Consider the following 17,530-nt stretch of genomic DNA (forward strand, 5'->3'; position numbering starts at 1 on the left):
TTCTGTGCCAAGCGCCAAACAGTTTGTGATGCAACCGTCCCGCTCCCGTAGGTAAAATCGGGACCTCGCGTAGCGTAGTGAGAAATCAATTATCACCACTTAAGCCCCATTTCAATACAATTAACGAGTGCCACCCCATATCCAACGGCCCCCCTATATTCAGCGGCCTCCCCAGCAAGTGCTCATGCTAGCGCCGATTAGTACTCCTTTTCAAAAACGTGAATCTGGCGGAAGGGCTTATGTGGGGAGCCGAGGAGGTGAGTAGCCATCTTTGCTGACAGGCAAAGAGCCCGGGGGTGCTGGTATTGCCTCCGAGGTCCGGAGGTTAGCCCACATTGCGGAAGGAAGTGACAGCAACATAATGGTTGAGCAAAAAGTTGTTTACATGTGCTGTACAATACCCCACTCTTGGCGTATTGCTCCTCAGTGACTGGGACATGCTCTGCAGCGCCCCGGCCATGCCCATCTGAGAGTGGGACATGTCCCGCAGAACCTCATCGAGGTCAGCCTGGTGCTGGGTGACATCCCCCCAGTGAGTCGGACATTCTGCCGAGACCCTCAGCCATGGCCGTCACCGACTGAGTGACACCTTGAGTGTTCCAGAAACACGTATAAAGACAAAGTCAATGATGCAAGGTGATACTTTGAATCAGAGTCCTTGCAGGTAATTAAGTCTTTACAGGTCCAGACGGTGCAACTGGAGAGAGGGATAATCACAGGTTAAAGAGGTGTGAACAGTCTCAAGCCAGGACAGTTGATAGGATTTCGCAAGCCCAGGTGGGAGGGTGAATGTAATGCGACATAATCCAAAGTCCCAGTTGAGGCCTTACTCATGTGTGCGGAACTTGGTTTCTGGACCCCACCTCTTCATTCACCTGAGGAAGGGGCTGCACTCCGAAAGCTAGTGATTCGAAACAAACCTGTTGGACTTTAACCTGGTGATGTAAGTAGTCTTACTGCACTCCTCACTTACGTTGAGGGAGCAGGGTTCCTGCTCCTGATCTCTATCCAGTGCATCTAGCTCATGCAGTGCATCAAACTGAACACATAAGCATGAAGTGGCAATGTCAAAAGGAAATTTGCAAAGGAAATTAAACTGGCGCCTGTCTGCCCTCATAAGTAGTTGTAAAAAATCCAACGTCTTATCCTCTAAGAATTTTGTGAGTTTCTGAGATCCCCTCTCACTCTTCTAAACTCCAGTGAATATAATCCTCACCGACAGTCTCTCCTCATATGACAGTCCCGCCATCCCAGGAATTAGCCTGGTAAACTTTCGCTGCACTCCTTCCATAGCAAGATCAGGTGCTGGTTGTTTTCTGTTGAAACTCCCTACATTACAACAGTGACTATACCATGTCTTCTCAAGGGCAATTAAGGATGGGCAATAAATGCTGGCCCAGCCATCCACACTCACATCCCATGAAATAATTTTTTTAAGTACTTCACAAGCTGTGAAAGTATTTTGTACATCCTGGCATCTTGAAAGGTACTTTAGAACTACCTTGCACAAGAACATAATTAAGTTTGGTAGAAATACTCATTCTCTAGGCTCACATTTGAAAAACGGTCACTTTGACATGGTATCAGAGGGCTGCCTGCACCCTTACAACTGAAAGAATAGGCAAACAAAAATATAACTCCAGGACAATACTCACCTCCATTCCTTCACAAGATGCCCTCCCATTTACAAGTTTACCAGGCTAATTCCTGGGATGGCGGGACTGTCATATGAGGAGAGACTGTCGGTGAGGATTATATTCACTGGAGTTTAGAAGAGTGAGAGGGGATCTCATAGAAACTCACAAAATTCTTAGAGGATAAGACGTTGGATTTTTTACAACTACTTATGAGGGCAGACAGGCGCCAGTTTAATTTCCTTTGCAAATTTCCTTTTGACATTGCCACTTCATTGCCACTCCCATGTCTAGTAACTGCTGAGTCAACATTTCACAGTTATAAGTAAGTAAAGTCGCCATAGTCCCAGATGACCATAGGCTGCCTTCCCCTTTAGGGGAGAGCTGACTGGTGGTGGTTTAACCTGAGGGTCACCGCACCTCAGGCGAGGGGCAAGGTTGAGATAACCTCGGCCGGTACAGGAATACAGTTATACAGTGCAGAAGACAATCCCACAAAGGCATTTGGAACGTGCCGTTCAATGTTTGTGTTAAGTAGCTTTTAAAATAACATTCTTACCTCTCTTATACTGAAAAAAGTTCATTGGACAATACTTTTACAACAATCACCACTTAACAACTTACACCATAAGTTAAAATTCTAAATTTATAACCACTAGTAGTTGAAAGCAAGTCGGTAGCTTAGAATGCCCAAAACCGGATGAAAAATATTGTCTCTGGTTGATAGCACAGAGTGCAGGCTGTTTTCTGTTAATTGAGCTTTAAACAATCTGAATGCCCAGGACAATCAACACATCTTTGGCACTACAAGCTGCTCTCAAGCAGCCTACCTACCGTGGTTAAACAGGTATCTTGTTCTCTCAGTCAATTTCAATTAAATGAGCTACTCGAAAATAGTACTGCGAGATTAAGAATTGTCAGTCACAAAAGGCAACAAGGAACCACATAGGGGCAAAAAACCTTTCAGATACCATTTCAGAAATGCCATCAGCTTAAATCTGAATAAATCAAAACACCTGAAGCTTTGAGCAGTCTCAAACCGGCCTAATTAGCTACCAACCGATTACATCATGACAAACATTCTGGATGGAACACTTTACCATGATACTTATTTAGAAAAGAGAGAATTAGAGCAGCAGGGCAGCGCAGTGGTTAGCACTGCTGCCTCATGGCACTGAGGACCCGGGATCCCGGCTCTGGGTCACTGTCCGTGTGGAGTTTGCACATTCTCCCCATGTCTGCGTGGGTTTCGCCCCCACAACGCAAAGTGTGTGCAGGCTAGGTGGATTGGCCACACTAAATTGCCCCTTAATTGGAAAAAATTAATTGGGTACTCTAAATTTTTTTTTAAAAGAGAATTGGGCATCATCAACACTGTTCTAATTCTGTGATTCCAGAATCACACTTCTCCTTTGTGACTCTATCTCAATTCGGTTAGACTCCAGTTAAACGTCATTCTATCTGTGTCACTTTTTACGTCCCTTCATTTTTGTTAAAGCTCTTTACATTGTCCGCACCCCCCACCTTGCCTCGATCAGGTTTGCTCGTTGTGCAAAAATCCTGTCCCACTTTCTTTCTGCTCACGTCTTTCACTAATTATGCAGCCGGGACCGCAGCTCCCTGCGCCTCTGACTGTGCATGTATCATCTTTCCTTTAAAGGTGCAACATTGTACTAGATAGCCAATATGGAAGCATAAAAGCCACTCCACGCTGTAACACAATATCAGTTATTATTTTAAAACATATTTTAAAAGGATCCACATTAAAGAATGCATTTTTGCTGGTCATTCTAAGCAATAACACAACTTCCATTTCGGGTACCATCGTGCCTCAGCAAAGTTAAGCTATCTCTATACGAACATATCACACACTCCCAGCTGCAGATCAGGTTGGGAACAAAGTAAAGCACTCCAAGGTCAAGTGCAGGCACAACAGAGGATGGTGCACAAGGAAAGAGGATACACGAAGATCCAGAATGTGGGAGTGGTTGGAGGAGATGGCGGGGGGGGAAAGAGAGAGAGGGGGGGGGGGGGGGGGGGGAGAGGAATAGGTCAAAGCAAATCTCCATCTACACTGATGTATCGAACACATTCAGGCCAGGTATTGTACAATTAGATGCAAAATTCCCTCTACAACATCCCAACCATGTTGCTGAGCCTCTCGCTCAGAACAGCAACATCTGATCACTAGTTTCCCATTTCTCACAGCAAGCTGAGACATTTCTGAATATTTACTGACAAACTAGAAACAGTTTTGTGGGCTCACATCCAAGAGACTGCCTAAGGCATCAATTTCAATCTTTACTTATATATTACGAGTTTTCATGTTGGTAGTTAACAGATTTAATTTCTTGATCTACACAGAGTTAAATATATGATAAATCTTTTGCTTCCCCAGAAAAAACGGTTCATAAACCTGCACAATCAAATGGATAGGGCGAGCATGGATGGTCCTGATGGCCTTTGTACACCTTTCTTTTTGCAAATACTTTACATCGGTAGCATTGTGGGTAACACAATTGCTTTACAGCTCCAGGGTCCCAGGTCGATTCCCGACTTGGGTCACTGTCTGTGTGGAGTCTGCACATCCTCCCCGTGTCTGCGTGGGTTTCCTCCGAGTGCTCCGGTTTCCTCCCACAGTCCGAAGATGTGCAGGTTAGGTGGATTGGCCGTGCTAAATTGCCCTTAGTGTCCAAAATTGCCCTTAGTGTTGGGTGGGGTTACTGGGTTCATGGAAATAGGGTGGAAGTGTGGACCTTGGGTAGGATGCTCTTTCCAAGAGCCGGTGCAGACTGGATGGGCCGAATGGCCTCCTTCTGCACTGTAAATTCTATGATTCTATGATCCTAATAAAAGTAAAAACAAATCCAGAAAATAAATTGACTGAAATTTCTTCAACCTTGATGTTGTTCTGACTATGGGCCTAAGTCCATCATCATTTTTTTAAAAATTATGCCAACGGCGTCATTTGGCCAACGGCCAACGGCGAACCCAAGCAGACTACCAAAGAACCGGAACAGCAGACCGAGAGATCTGCGGTGCGGCAACCGAAGAGGAAAGAGTCGAATTGGACCCCTCCGGAAGGCCGCTGCCTTAGACTCGACATGTATGCTCAAGCCGTCAGGAGTCGCGTCAATGCCAGATTCATCAGTCGCATTCACAAGACAGCCCCGAACGTCACCCAAGCACAACGCAATGCCATCCGCGCTCTCAAGACCAACCACAGCATCGTCATCAAACCAGCAGACAAAGGGGGGGCCACTGTCGTACTGAACAGAACGGACTACTGCAAAGAAGTATACCGACAACTGAACAACCAAGAACATTACAGACAGTTACCCGCAGATCCGACCAAGGAACACATCCGCCAACTTAACAGACTGATCAAGACCTTGGATCCAGATCTTCAGAGCACCCTACGTGCTCTCATCCCACGTACTCCCCGCATTGGAGATCTCTACTGCCTCCCGAAAATACATAAGGCCAACACACCAGGCCGCCCTATCGTTTCAGGCAATGGGACCCTGTGTGAGAACCTCTCTGGCTACATCGAGGGCATCTTGAAACCCATCGTACAAGGTACACCCAGCTTCTGTCGCGACACGACGGACTTCCTACAGAAACTCAGCACCCATGGACCAGTTGAACCAGGAACATTCCTCGTCACAATGGACGTCTCGGCACTCTACACCAGCATCCCCCATGACGACGGCATTGCTGCAACAGCCTCAGTACTCAACACCGACAACTGCCAATCTCCAGACGCAATTCTGCAACTCATCCGCTTCATTCTGGATCACAACGTCTACACTTTCGACAACAAGTTCTTCATCCAGACGCACGGAACAGCCATGGGGACCAAATTCGCACCCCAATATACCAACATCTTCATGCACAAGTTTGAACAGGACCTACTCACCGCACAGGACCTTCAACCGATGTTATACACCAGATACATCGATGACATTTTTTTCCTTTGGACCCACGGCGAAGAATCACTGAAACGACTACACGATGACATTAATAAGTTCCATCCAACCATCAGACTCACCATGGACCACTCTCCAAAATCAGTTGCATTCTTGGACACACTCGTCTCCATCAAGGACGGTCACCTCAGTACTTCGCTTTACCGCAAACCCATGGATAACCTCATGATGCGCCACTTCTCCAGCTTCCACCCTAAACACATTAAAGAAGCCATCCCCTATGGACAAGCGCTCCGTATACACAGGATCTGCTCAGACGAGGAGGAGCGTAACAGACATCTACAGACATTGAAAGATGCCCTCGTACGAACGGGACATGGCACTCGACTCATCGATCGACAGTTCCAACGCGCCACAGCGAAAAACCGGACCGACCTCCTCAGAAGACAAACATGGGACACAACCAACAGAATACCCTTCGTCGTCCAGTACTTCCCCGGAGCGGAGAAACTACGTCATCTTCTTCACAGCCTTCAACACGTCATTGATGACGATGAACATCTTGCCAAGGTCATCCCCACACCCCCACTACTTGCCTTCAAACAACCGCGCAACCTCAAACGAACCATTGTTTGCAGCAAACTACCCAGTCTTCAGAACAGTGACCACGACACCACACAACCCTGTCATGGCAATCTCTGCAAGACGTGCCAGATCATCGACATGGATACCACTATTACACGTGAGAACACCACCCACCAGGTACGCGGTACATACTCGTGCGACTCGGCCAACGTTGTCTACCTCATACGCTGCAGGAAAGGATGTCCCGAAGCGTGGTACATTGGCGAGACCATGCAGATGCTGCGACAACGAATGAACGGACATCGCGCAACAATCACCAGGCAGGAATGTTCCCTTCCAGTCGGGGAACACTTCAGCAGTCAAGGGCATTCAGCCTCTGATCTCCGGGTAAGCGTTCTCCAAGGACCCGCGACAACGCAGAATCGCCGAGCAGAAACTTATAGCCAAGTTCCGCACACATGAGTGCGGCCTCAACCGGGACCTGGGATTCATGTCGCATTACATTCATCCCCCACCATCTGGCCTGCAAAATCCTACCAACTGTCCTGGCTTGGTACAATTCACACCTCTTTAACCTGGGGTTACCCCATCTCTGGATCTGTAAAGATTTAATCACCTGCTAATGCTCGCATTCCAAGCATTGTTTGGCATCTTTGAATTTGTCTATATATGTGTTTCTGGAACAGACCTCTTCATTCACCTGAGGAAGGAGCAGCGCTCCGAAAGCTAGTGACATCGAAACAAACCTGTTGGACTTTAACCTGGTGTTGCAAGACTTCGTACTGATTTTTTAAGAAAAGTTAAGAAGAGTGTATTCAACCTGGGTGTTGGCCTCCAATGCCTTTAACGAACGCCCCTACTTTGGTGTACACTGTCTTGGGCAGTTAGCCTAACATCGGTCACTTGGAAAATGGTAGAAGCCATTATAAAATATGTTACAGCACGGCACTTGGACAAATTCAAGGAAAATCATGTTTAACCAATTTCTGGTAGTTCTTTGATGGAATCACACGTGCTCTGGATAAAGGCAAGCTGTGGATGTACTGGACTTCAATGTTCAGAAGGCATTTGATAAGGTTCCACATCAATGGTTATTGCATAAAATAAAAGCTCATGATGTAGCGGTTGACATGTTGGCATGGGTTGAAGACCGGCTAGCTAACAGGATACAGAGATTGCAACGCTCGGAGGTGTAGAGGGATCTAGGTGTATGAGTGCATGAATCACAAAACGCTAGCATACAGGTACAGCAAGTAATTAGGATAGTTAATAGAATGTTATTATTTGTGACTGGAATTGATTACAAAAATAGGGAGGTTATGCTTCAGCTGTACAGGGCATCGGTGAGATCACATCTGGAGTGTTACGTACACTATTGGTCTACTTATTTAAAGAAAGGAATAAATGCATTAGCAGTTCAGAGAGGGTTTACTGGATATATACAAGGAATGGGCAAGTTGCCTTACGAGGAAAGGTTGGAAAGATTAGGTTTGTATCCATTCGAGTTTGGAAGAGTAAGAGGCGACTTGATCCAAACCTTTAAGATCCTGAGGGGTATTGACAAGGTGGGTGTGGAGAGGATGTTTCCTCTTCTCATAGAATTTAGAACTAGAGGGTTACTGTTTAAAAAGAAGGGTTGCTCATGTAAGACAGAAATTAGAATTTTTTATCTGAGGGTTGAGAGTCTCTGCAACTCTCGTCCTCAAAAGACAGTGGAAACAAGTGTTTGAATATTTTTAAGGCAGAGCGAGGTAGATTTTTGATCAACGGGGGGGGGGGGGGGGGGGGGGGGGGGGGGGGTGAAAGATTATCGGGGGTAGACAGAAATGTGGAGATGAAGTTACAATCAGATTAGCCATAATCTCATTGAATGGCAGAGCAGGTTCGAAGGGCTGAACAGTCTACTCTTGCTCTTAATTCATATGTCTTGAGCAAATCTGTAAATATTTTTCTAACATCTCAAGGTCGACTCAATTCCACCCGGCAGTTCAAAAGGAGCAGATGGCCTGCTTGTTGATGTAGCAAGGCTCTTCATCATGCAGCTGTTATTTTGGGCACTTGAATATTCAAGAAAAATAACTTACTTGCTTAATGTAGTTTTGTCTTTGGGCAAAAAGAACAAGGCATTGGTCCTATCCTTGGCACTGCCATCTGTAAACTCTGCTCTTGTGTTTGCAGCCCCTTTCTGAGGTTTGGCCTGTCGGGATTGCTCTGTACCAGGGACTGGTTCACGGTGCTCCAAGCTGAGTTTAGGGGTCCATCCATCTAGTTTATTTATTTCCTGTTGCCCACTTTGTTGCAGCTCCTTCTTTTCAAAAAACATGCTGATAGGTCTATCTTTTACTCCAGGGTGACCCACGGTATCATCATTGTCAAAGAATTCTGCAGTGTTCATTTTAGACTCGATAGTTGATACTGAATGAGAATCCGAATAGATAGTTGAATCCCATTTTTTCTCTGGGTGCAAAGCAAGACAGGACTGAGGTCTGTCGGCTTGCTTGCTTGGAGACCTGAAAGGAAGTAGAGGGGAATCATTCTGTCTACACTGCTCTATTTTCTGCAGTGCTTCCCCTCGCTGTTTCTCAAACATGTCCTTCTCTTGCTTTTCAAATACTTTGCGTTGTTTCTCCAGGATTTCAGTCTGCTGCCTTATCTGCTCCATCATTTCCTTCTCATTCTGCTGCCGTTTCTGCTTTTGCCTCTCTGCCTGCTGCACATTTAACCGTTCAAGTCTTTCCAGGATTGCAATTTGAGGGAAGGGATCTGTGCCGGCACTATCCTCTATGCTAGTCAGTTCACCGTCGAGTGGCTGATTGAGTGAAGTGTTGTCATCCTCTCTCCATTCTGTTTTGGGTCCAGCAATAGTGCCTTCAACTGTGTAGTGGTCAGAACCTATAATAATAGTGTCATTTGGCTTAGTGCTACTGGACAGAATGTCATGATTTGGCAATAGGGTGGAGAGACTGTAGTCTGGTTTAGGACTAGAAAACAGGCTCTCTCTCGATCTAGGGCTGGGTGACCGATCTTCAGAATGTGATCTTGGAGAATGAAACAAAAACTCTTCATTGGTTGACCTTGGACTTGTGGAAATAAGGCCAGTATGATTAGTGTTTGTATGAAAAGGGCTGGAAGACAGGTGCTTTCCATCAAGTTTCAGGTCAGTGGGCAGACTATGATCATTTGGCTTGGGACTTGTTGAAAGATAATCCTGAGTAGTGTGTAAGCTAGAATCCGAGACTGGATCATCAGAAACAGTTAAAGATTGTTTCCTCTTCTGTCCATCTTCACAGCTGGGTACCTCAAAACTACCCCTTGAACTCTCACTGTCTGGGGTTCCCTGAGGAGATAGGGAGTTTACGCTATCAGATACCAGCTCAGTGGACCAGCGCCCCTCCTCGGAGGGAGACACGCCTCCTGATCTCACTTTCAGCAGTTCAAGGCTGAATTTGGCCTGTTCCAATTCTCGCATTCGCCGGCTGTGCCGTTTGGCACGCACCACTTTCTGTTTGTCAGGGTCTCCAGAAAGCGATTTTGGTCTCTCTCTGACAATCACACCCTGCAGTACATTGGTACTATCGGAAAAGTCATAAGTTTCACCCTGCAAATCTACAGAATTATTGTTACATTCAGAATGGGTTTGTTCACTGTCATTTTCCTTTGAAGTGTGAATCTCATTTGCTTCATCTTCAAATTTGTTCAGATCAGTCCTGATGATTTCAGGGAGGTTTTCATCGGGGATCTGTTTGTTCCCTTTCTTCTCACAGTCTAGCTGCTTTTTATTTTTGAGTTTCTGTCTTCTCAACGCCTGAAACCTGAAATGAAAGGTAGGAATTCAAGCTCTGGAATTAATGCACATTTCTCTAATTCAATTGAAGATCAATGAAGGTCCCTATTAGCTCAGTGGATTAATGAACTAGCCATTCCGACTAGAAGATTCCAAGTTTAACCCAAAATTTGTTTGGCATGCACTGCCACAATTGAAATTGAAAGCTGGGAATGGGGTGTGTGGGTGTGTGTGTGGTGGTGGTGGTGGTGGTGGTGGTGGTGGGGGGGGGGGGGGGGGGGTTTTGCTATCCACCGACTCTAACCAGAACATAATGTTAAATGCAAAGTAACAGTGTCTGTATCTGTGGCTGGCCATATATTGCATGCAAATCAACCAGGAGTCAGAACTAGCTCCGTAGAACAGTTACCTGCGCCGCACCACAAAACCTCTGTTTGCTGCTTGAATCTTTATGATGCTGTCCCTGAATGCTCGGTATGTTTGCATCTCCTTGTATCGCCGCCAGTGTGTCTGGATGCACAGCGCTGCCAGTCTACACCTGCAGTAATCGTGCCAGCATCTCTGTATGACAATTGCTGCATCATGCATTTTCATGAGCATCTGTCTCTGTCTGTAGCCTTTCCACACAGCCTGAATACTGGTCGCTGCTGCATTTAAGACACTGAGGTCTGTGTAAATGAGGTTCTGCTTCAGTTTGTAGTTTCGCCAATAATTCTACAAAGAAACATCGAAGAGATGAAAAGTTATATTTGGAATATCTGGTCTCTGTAACTGCTGCCATGAAAATCAGGAGAACAAACTGTTTCTTATACAAGGCACCAAAAACAATCTCTAAAAATATTAATTAATAATAATAATAATAATCGCTTATTCTCACAAGTAGGCTTCAATGAAGTTACTGTGAAAAACCCCTAGTCGCCACATTCCGGCGCCTGTTCGGGGAGGCCGGTACGAGAATTCAACCCGCGCTGCTGCCTTGTTTTGCATTACAAGCAGCTGTTTAGCCCACTGTGTTAATCCAGCCCATTTTAGGTTAGTTAAAAAAATACAAGATCCATGGAATAACGTGTTGGCACAGTGGACACATGACTGGCCTTAATCACTGGCTACTGGGTTCAGATCAGGTCTGTGAACGGTATTAAGTGAAATATGTTTGGGCAGTCTCAGATTAGTTTCAGCCAGTGAAAGCAGACAGTAAACCGGATACTGGATTGGCGATTCAACTGGCGATGCAACCACCCTAGAACAGCTCTTTTCAAACCTCCAGATCTACAATAGGTCGCAAATAGGATAAACCAGTGAGTAAGAAATAACAGCACAAATGGAGCGGAATTGCCCAAGCTTTATGGGCAAAGCAGCATATGGCACATACGGCAATCGTTTGGATAATTGAAATTTGCCGAGTTCAGGGCTACTTGTTACTGTTAACCTCCAGATAAGCTTCCTCCCAAGGTTGGCGGTAAGATTTGTGTTGAGGTTCTACTAACTTAAAACTGAAACATAGCAGCTTTCAGAACAAACCTGTATTATAACGGCTGCTTGTTTCATCTGAAGAAACTGCCGGCGCTCGAGTACTGCACGGAACCAGCTCTGAAGCAAAATGATGTGTGTCAGGACCTCCTTGTGCAGCATGTCCTGCAGCCTTTGGCGCTCAATCTCCTTCATGAATATCTATGGGTAACCATGCACAAATGCAACAAGTAATACTTGTAACAGAGAGTTATGGACAAGTAAATATACAAGAGCATTGGTCAGTTGAAACATTACAACAGCTTCCCCTGCATCTTCAATGCAGCAAACATCATCTAAGAGAAGGGATCAAACTGTTTTGATGTCCCTATTCAAAGCAAAGTTAAGAGGAGTTTAAGGCTGGAGATAGGTGTCAAGGTCTTCTGGTGTGGGGCAATGGGAAAGTTGTGAATAAAAGTGAGGATATTTAGGGGGAATACATCTCAATCAGAGCAACTATCCAATGTTGCTGCTGGAAAATGCATGTTTGTGAACATTGGATGGGAACAGCATAACTTTAAATTTGAAATGCCCCAAATGACTCTTTACAGTAGCCATTACCCAGGCTCAAAAATGAAAACTGTTGTTGCAGAGCTGTTGGCTTTATTCATGCTCAGCATGAAGGTAGACCTTCAGAAAAGCAAGAGGGCAAAGCAGACAAAAATCTTTCTACATTGTCTCAGAATCCTGTGTGAGAAATTACACCAGGCAAATTGTAAAAATGTTTTTATAATCAAAACAATATGATCTTTTTATAAGCCCTATCCATGTAGGACACAAATATGCATTTTAATGTTTTTCAATTGATATGAATTTCCATATCAGTTTTTGTTGCAGCAGGGGCATGGGAACCTGGATTGTAGTTTTAGGGTACGAGAGATTCAGAGTAGAGAGGTTAGGAGCACAGATTTGACTTCGCAGGAGGGGGCCAGGGTTCAGGTAGGTGGTTTGAAGTGTGTCTACTTCAATGCCAGGAGTATACGAAATAAGGTAGGGGAACTGGCAGCATGGGTTGGTACCTGGGACTTCAATGTTGTGGCCATTTCGGAGACATGGATAGAGCAGGGACAGGAATGGATGTTGCAGGTTCCGGGGTTTAGGTGTTTTAGTAAGCTCAGAGAAGGAGGCAAAAGAGGGGAGGTGTGGCGCTGCTAGTCAAAAACAGTATTACGGTGGCGGAGAGGATGCTAGATGGGGACTCTTCTTCCGAGGTAGTATGGGCTGAGGTTAGAAACAGGAAAGGAGAGGTCACCCTGTTGGGAGTTTTCTATAGGCCTCCAAATAGTTCTAGGGATGTAGAGGAAAGGATGGCAAAGATGATTCTGGATAAGAGCGAAAGTAACAGGGTAGTTATTATGGGAGACTTTAACTTTCCAAATATTGACTGGAAAAGATATAGTTCGAGTACATTAGATGGGTCGTTTTTTGTACAATGTGTGCAGGAGGGTTTCCTGACACAATATGTTGACAGGCCAACTAGAGGCGAGGCCACGTTGGATTTGGTTTTGGGTAATGCACCAGGCCAGGTGTTGGATTTGGAGGTAGGAGAGCACTTTGGGGACAGTGACCACAATTCGGTGACGTTTACGTTAGTGATGGAAAGGGATAAGTATACCCCGCAAGGCAAGAGTTATAGCTGGGGGAAGGGCAATTATGATGCCATTAGACATGACTTGGGGGGGGATAGGTTGGAGAAGTATGCTGCATGTGTTGGGCACACTGGATATGTGGAGCTTGTTTAAGGAGCAGCTACTGCGTGTTCTTGATAAGTACGTACCGGTCAGGCAGGGAGGAAGGCGTCGAGCGAGGGAACCGTGGTTTACCAAAGAAGTGGAATCTCTTGTTAAGAGGAAGAAGGAGGCCTATGTGAAGATGAGGAGTGAAGTTTCAGTTGGGGCGCTTGATAGTTACAAGGTAACGAGGAAGGATCTAAAGAGAGAGCTAAGACGAGCAAGGAGGGGACATGAGAAGTATTTGGCAGGTAGGATCAAGGAAAACCCAAAAGCTTTCTATAGGTATGTCAGGAATAAGCGAATGACTAGGGAAAGAGTAGGACCAGTCAAGGACAGGGATGGGAAGTTGTGTGTGGAGTCTGAAGAGATAGGCGAGATACTAAATGAATATTTTTCGTCAGTATTCACTCAGGAAAAAGATAATGTTGTGGAGGAGAATGCTGAGACCCAGGCTATTAGAATAGATGGCATTGAGGTACGTAGGGAAGAGGTGTTGGCAATTCTGGACAGGCTGAAAATAGATAAGTCCCCGGGGCCTGATGGGATTTATCCTAGGATTCTCTGGGAAGCCAGGGAAGAGATTGCTGGGCCTTTGGCTTTGATTTTTATGGCATCATTGGCTACAGGAATAGTGCCAGAGGACTGGAGGATAGCAAATGTGGTCCCTTTGTTCAAGAAGGGGAGTAGAGACAACCCTGGCAACTATAGACCGGTGAGCCTCACGTCTGTTGTGGGTAAAGTCTTGGAGGGGATTATAAGAGACAAGATTTATAATCATCTAGATAGGAATAATATGATTAGGGATAGTCAGCATGGCTTTGTGAAGGGTAGGTCATGCCTCACAAACCTTATCGAGTTCTTTGAGAAGGTGACTGAACAGGTAGATGAGGGTCGAGCAGTTGGTGTGGTGTATATGGATTTCAGTAAAGCGTTTGATAAGGTTCCCCACGGTAGGCTATTGCAGAAAATACAGAGGCTGGGGATTGAGGGCGATTTAGAGATGTGGATCAGAAATTGGCTAGCTGAAAGAAGACAGAGAGTGGTGGTTGATGGGAAATGTTCAGAATGGAGTTCAGTTACAATGTGGCGTACCACAAGGATCTGTTCTGGGGCCGTTGCTGTTTGTCATTTTTATCAATGACCTAGAGGAGGGCGCAGAAGGGTGGGTGAGTAAATTTGCAGACGACACTAAAGTCGGTGGTGTTGTCGACAGTGCGGAAGGATGTAGCAGGTTACAGAGGGACATAGATAAGCTGCAGAGCTGGGCTGAGAGGTGGCAAATGGAGTTTAATGTAGAGAAGTGTGAGGTGATTCACTTTGGAAGGAATAACAGGAATGCGGAATATTTGGCTAATGGTAAAGTTCTTGGAAGTGTGGATGAGCAGAGGGATCTAGGTGTCCATGTACATAGATCCCTGAAAGTTGCCACCCAGGTTGATAGGGTTGTGAAGAAGGCCTATGGAGTGTTGGCCTTTATTGGTAGAGGGATTGAGTTCCGGAGTCACGAGGTCATGTTGCAGCTGTACAAATCTCTGGTACGGCCAAATTTGGAGTATTGCGTACAGTTCTGGTCACCGCATTATAGGAAGGACGTGGAAGCTTTGGAGCGGGTGCAGAGGAGATTTACCAGGATGTTGCCTGGTATGGAGGGAAAATCTTATGAGGAAAGGCAGATGGACTTGAGGTTGTTTTCGTTGGAGAGAAGAAGGTTAAGAGGAGACTTAATAGAGGCATACAAAAGGATCAGAGGGTTAGATAGGGTGGACAGTGAGAGCCTTCTCCCGCGGATGGAAATGGCTGGCACGATGGGACATAGCCTTAAACTGAGGGGTAATAGATATAGGACAGAGGTCAGAGGTAGGTTCTTTACGCAAAGAGTGGTGAGGCCGTGGAATGCCCTACCGGCAACAGTAGTGAACTCGCCAACATTGAGGGCATTTAAAAGTTTATTGGATAAGCATATGGATGATAATGGCATAGTGTAGGTTAGATGGCTTTTGTTTTTTGACTTCCCATGTCGGTGCAACATCGTGGGCCGAAGGGCCTGTACTGCACTGTATCGTTCTATGTTCTATATGTTCTATGTTATCTGTGCCTGTCATATTTGAATGAGCATATGTATCAGCAGTTTCATAACATAAAACTATAACCTACCATTGTTTTGCCTACTTGATAACTGATTATGTTGAGGTTCACATTTCTCAGAAATTGCCCGATACTGCGCTGGGAAGAGACAGTGCGTCGAGGCAAAAGCACACGGAAATGAGCCACAAATTCCTGAAAAATGATACGGGAACATTACAAAATGCACTTCACTTCAGATTTAATGCTGCACTCAACTGCATCAGCTAGACACTGATGTGTTTCAAATAAAACATCCAACTGCAAAGAAGACATTATTCAGTTAACAGGGGTACAGATCAGACAAGGGTCACATTCCAAATCAACCAAATTGCACAACCCTTAAGAGTATTGGGAAAATAAATAATTGAATATATCACCAAAATAAATTATTTGATAGTTCCTGGTTCCAAACCTGGCTTCCCCTGAATGAGTTAGTCTCAGCAAAGGCAGTAGTTGGGATATAACAATGGGCCTCTGTGCCACAGGGCAAGGGAGGAGAGGAAGAGTAGAAAATTCAGCCAGGCGTTCCATTCTTGACCATTAACCGGGAATCCTGCTGGAAACCGGCATGTGGATGTTGACTGAGTGCTGCTTGGCAATGATATTACAAACAATCAAATAACCTGCACTCTCTGTCTGTGTTTGAGGGTGAACATTTGTCACTGGGGAGTGAGCAGCCATGAAGCTGTGACCCACTGAGGGTTACTATCTTCAGGAGAAACAAGAAAACGGAGGATTTTTTTTTAAAAAACGACTTCAGGAGTAGGAGTGAGCCAATCATACTTGGGTTAAGAATTCTATGCAGTCCACCCTGAACTAAACACAGCCCATCATGCAGTTGAAAAATAGTCACGGGTGTAATATTGACAAAAACTCAACTCGGTTCATTATTTTATTAAATATCAGATTGAAGCGTGCATTTGCTACAGCTTCAAAATGCAAACCAACCAATTCAAGTCTGGATATAAATTGCCTCCCTTAAACAGGACTAAATTAAACTAGGTTGGATCTCAGTAATGAGCATGTCTCAATCACGGTTAAATTCAGTTCAAATTAACATCAATTGATCCATAGTGTTTGCATTACATGCTTTAAATTGACACCATCAGTAAATCTGAAACAAACCAGAAATGAACAATGCATTTGGATTTCCCATGCCCCAAGTAAACAGAGATTCTCACCTGGAAGCTGTACTTAATACTGTATCCTGATTGTCGTATCCTGACTGTTTCTAACATGCCAGTGTACCGCAGCTGTCTCAGGACTAGGTGATCATTGAAACGCAATGGAAGCTGTAATTTTAACAAAAAATGTTACGGGGAGCAACAATTTTGATACACCAGTAATAATTCACAAAGACAGATTGCGATGACCTGGGAAGTCCCTCTTAACACCCATCGCATACTCCTGGTTAGAATACATCAAAAAACACATCACAGGTGTTCTCTTTCACTCCTAAACATAAAGACACCGGCTGGGATTCTCCATTTGGGAGATTAAGTGATCCCGCCAGAACTGAAATTATGATTCGTATTCCCGTTGGGGAGCTATTTGTTCCACGATTCAGGACATGCAAATGGGCCAGCACTCTGCCGGCGTGAACTGGAAGCAATTCCCCCCTCCCCCTATGTCAATGAGGAGAGGAGGGATACCCTCTTCCCCAGTGAACCGCAGACTCAAATTCGCCCTCCTGAACAGCACCTGGGATGAGGTGGCAGAGGCAGTCAGTGCTGCCAGCCTCACCAGTGGAGACTGGTGATACTGAGGAGCGGGGGTCACTGGTGAGGCCTCTGCTCAGAAGCTCTAGAGACCATGGTGCGGGTGTCCTCTGGTTAGGGTGAGCTCTGCTAATCCCCTGCTTCCTCTGCAGTGGGGCAGCTCTTCTGAGTGGCAACACCTGGCGGGCCACTGATTAAGCTTGGTCACGCCCATTCCCTTGCTGATACAGCTGGGGTATGAGGGTGCCCAGAGGGACAGCCTCGGTGGGCACCCACATCACAAAGAGGCTCTCTAAACATTTACAGGACATAGTCAGCAGTCAGAGCAGCCAGCAGCCTGTAAGTAGCAGCGGAGGGATGCATTTAAATCCACATACTGCAACAATGGTGGTCTGAGCCAGGCCACCCCGATCTCGAGGAGGAAAGCCCAAGTCTACGGGCTTGGCACAAACTCGTTCCCCACTACTGTCAGCCAGCCCAACAAGACCAACAATTTTTGAGATTTTTGTTAGCC

The 17,530-nt window shown here is 45.5% G+C and overlaps 1 protein-coding gene across 10 annotated transcripts in view; it reads right to left on the reverse strand.

Annotated features, from left to right (window-relative positions):
• Window positions 1-17,530, reverse strand: part of myo9aa (myosin IXAa) — a 341,249-nt gene that overhangs the window by 53,264 nt on the left and 270,455 nt on the right. For all 10 annotated transcript variants that reach the window (XM_072492693.1, XM_072492695.1, XM_072492687.1 and 7 more), the window contains 5 exons: window positions 16,480-16,590; window positions 15,329-15,451; window positions 11,454-11,603; window positions 10,342-10,646; window positions 8,233-9,960 (listed from right to left, as the gene is read on the reverse strand). In XM_072492693.1, the coding sequence (XP_072348794.1) occupies window positions 8,233-9,960; window positions 10,342-10,646; window positions 11,454-11,603; window positions 15,329-15,451; window positions 16,480-16,590 (2,417 nt within the window). The remainder of the gene's footprint in view (window positions 1-8,232; window positions 9,961-10,341; window positions 10,647-11,453; window positions 11,604-15,328; window positions 15,452-16,479; window positions 16,591-17,530) is intronic.

The sequence above is a fragment of the Scyliorhinus torazame genome, chromosome 30 (genome assembly GCF_047496885.1).
Source record: "Scyliorhinus torazame isolate Kashiwa2021f chromosome 30, sScyTor2.1, whole genome shotgun sequence".
In the NCBI taxonomy this organism is placed as follows: domain Eukaryota; kingdom Metazoa; phylum Chordata; class Chondrichthyes; order Carcharhiniformes; family Scyliorhinidae; genus Scyliorhinus; species Scyliorhinus torazame.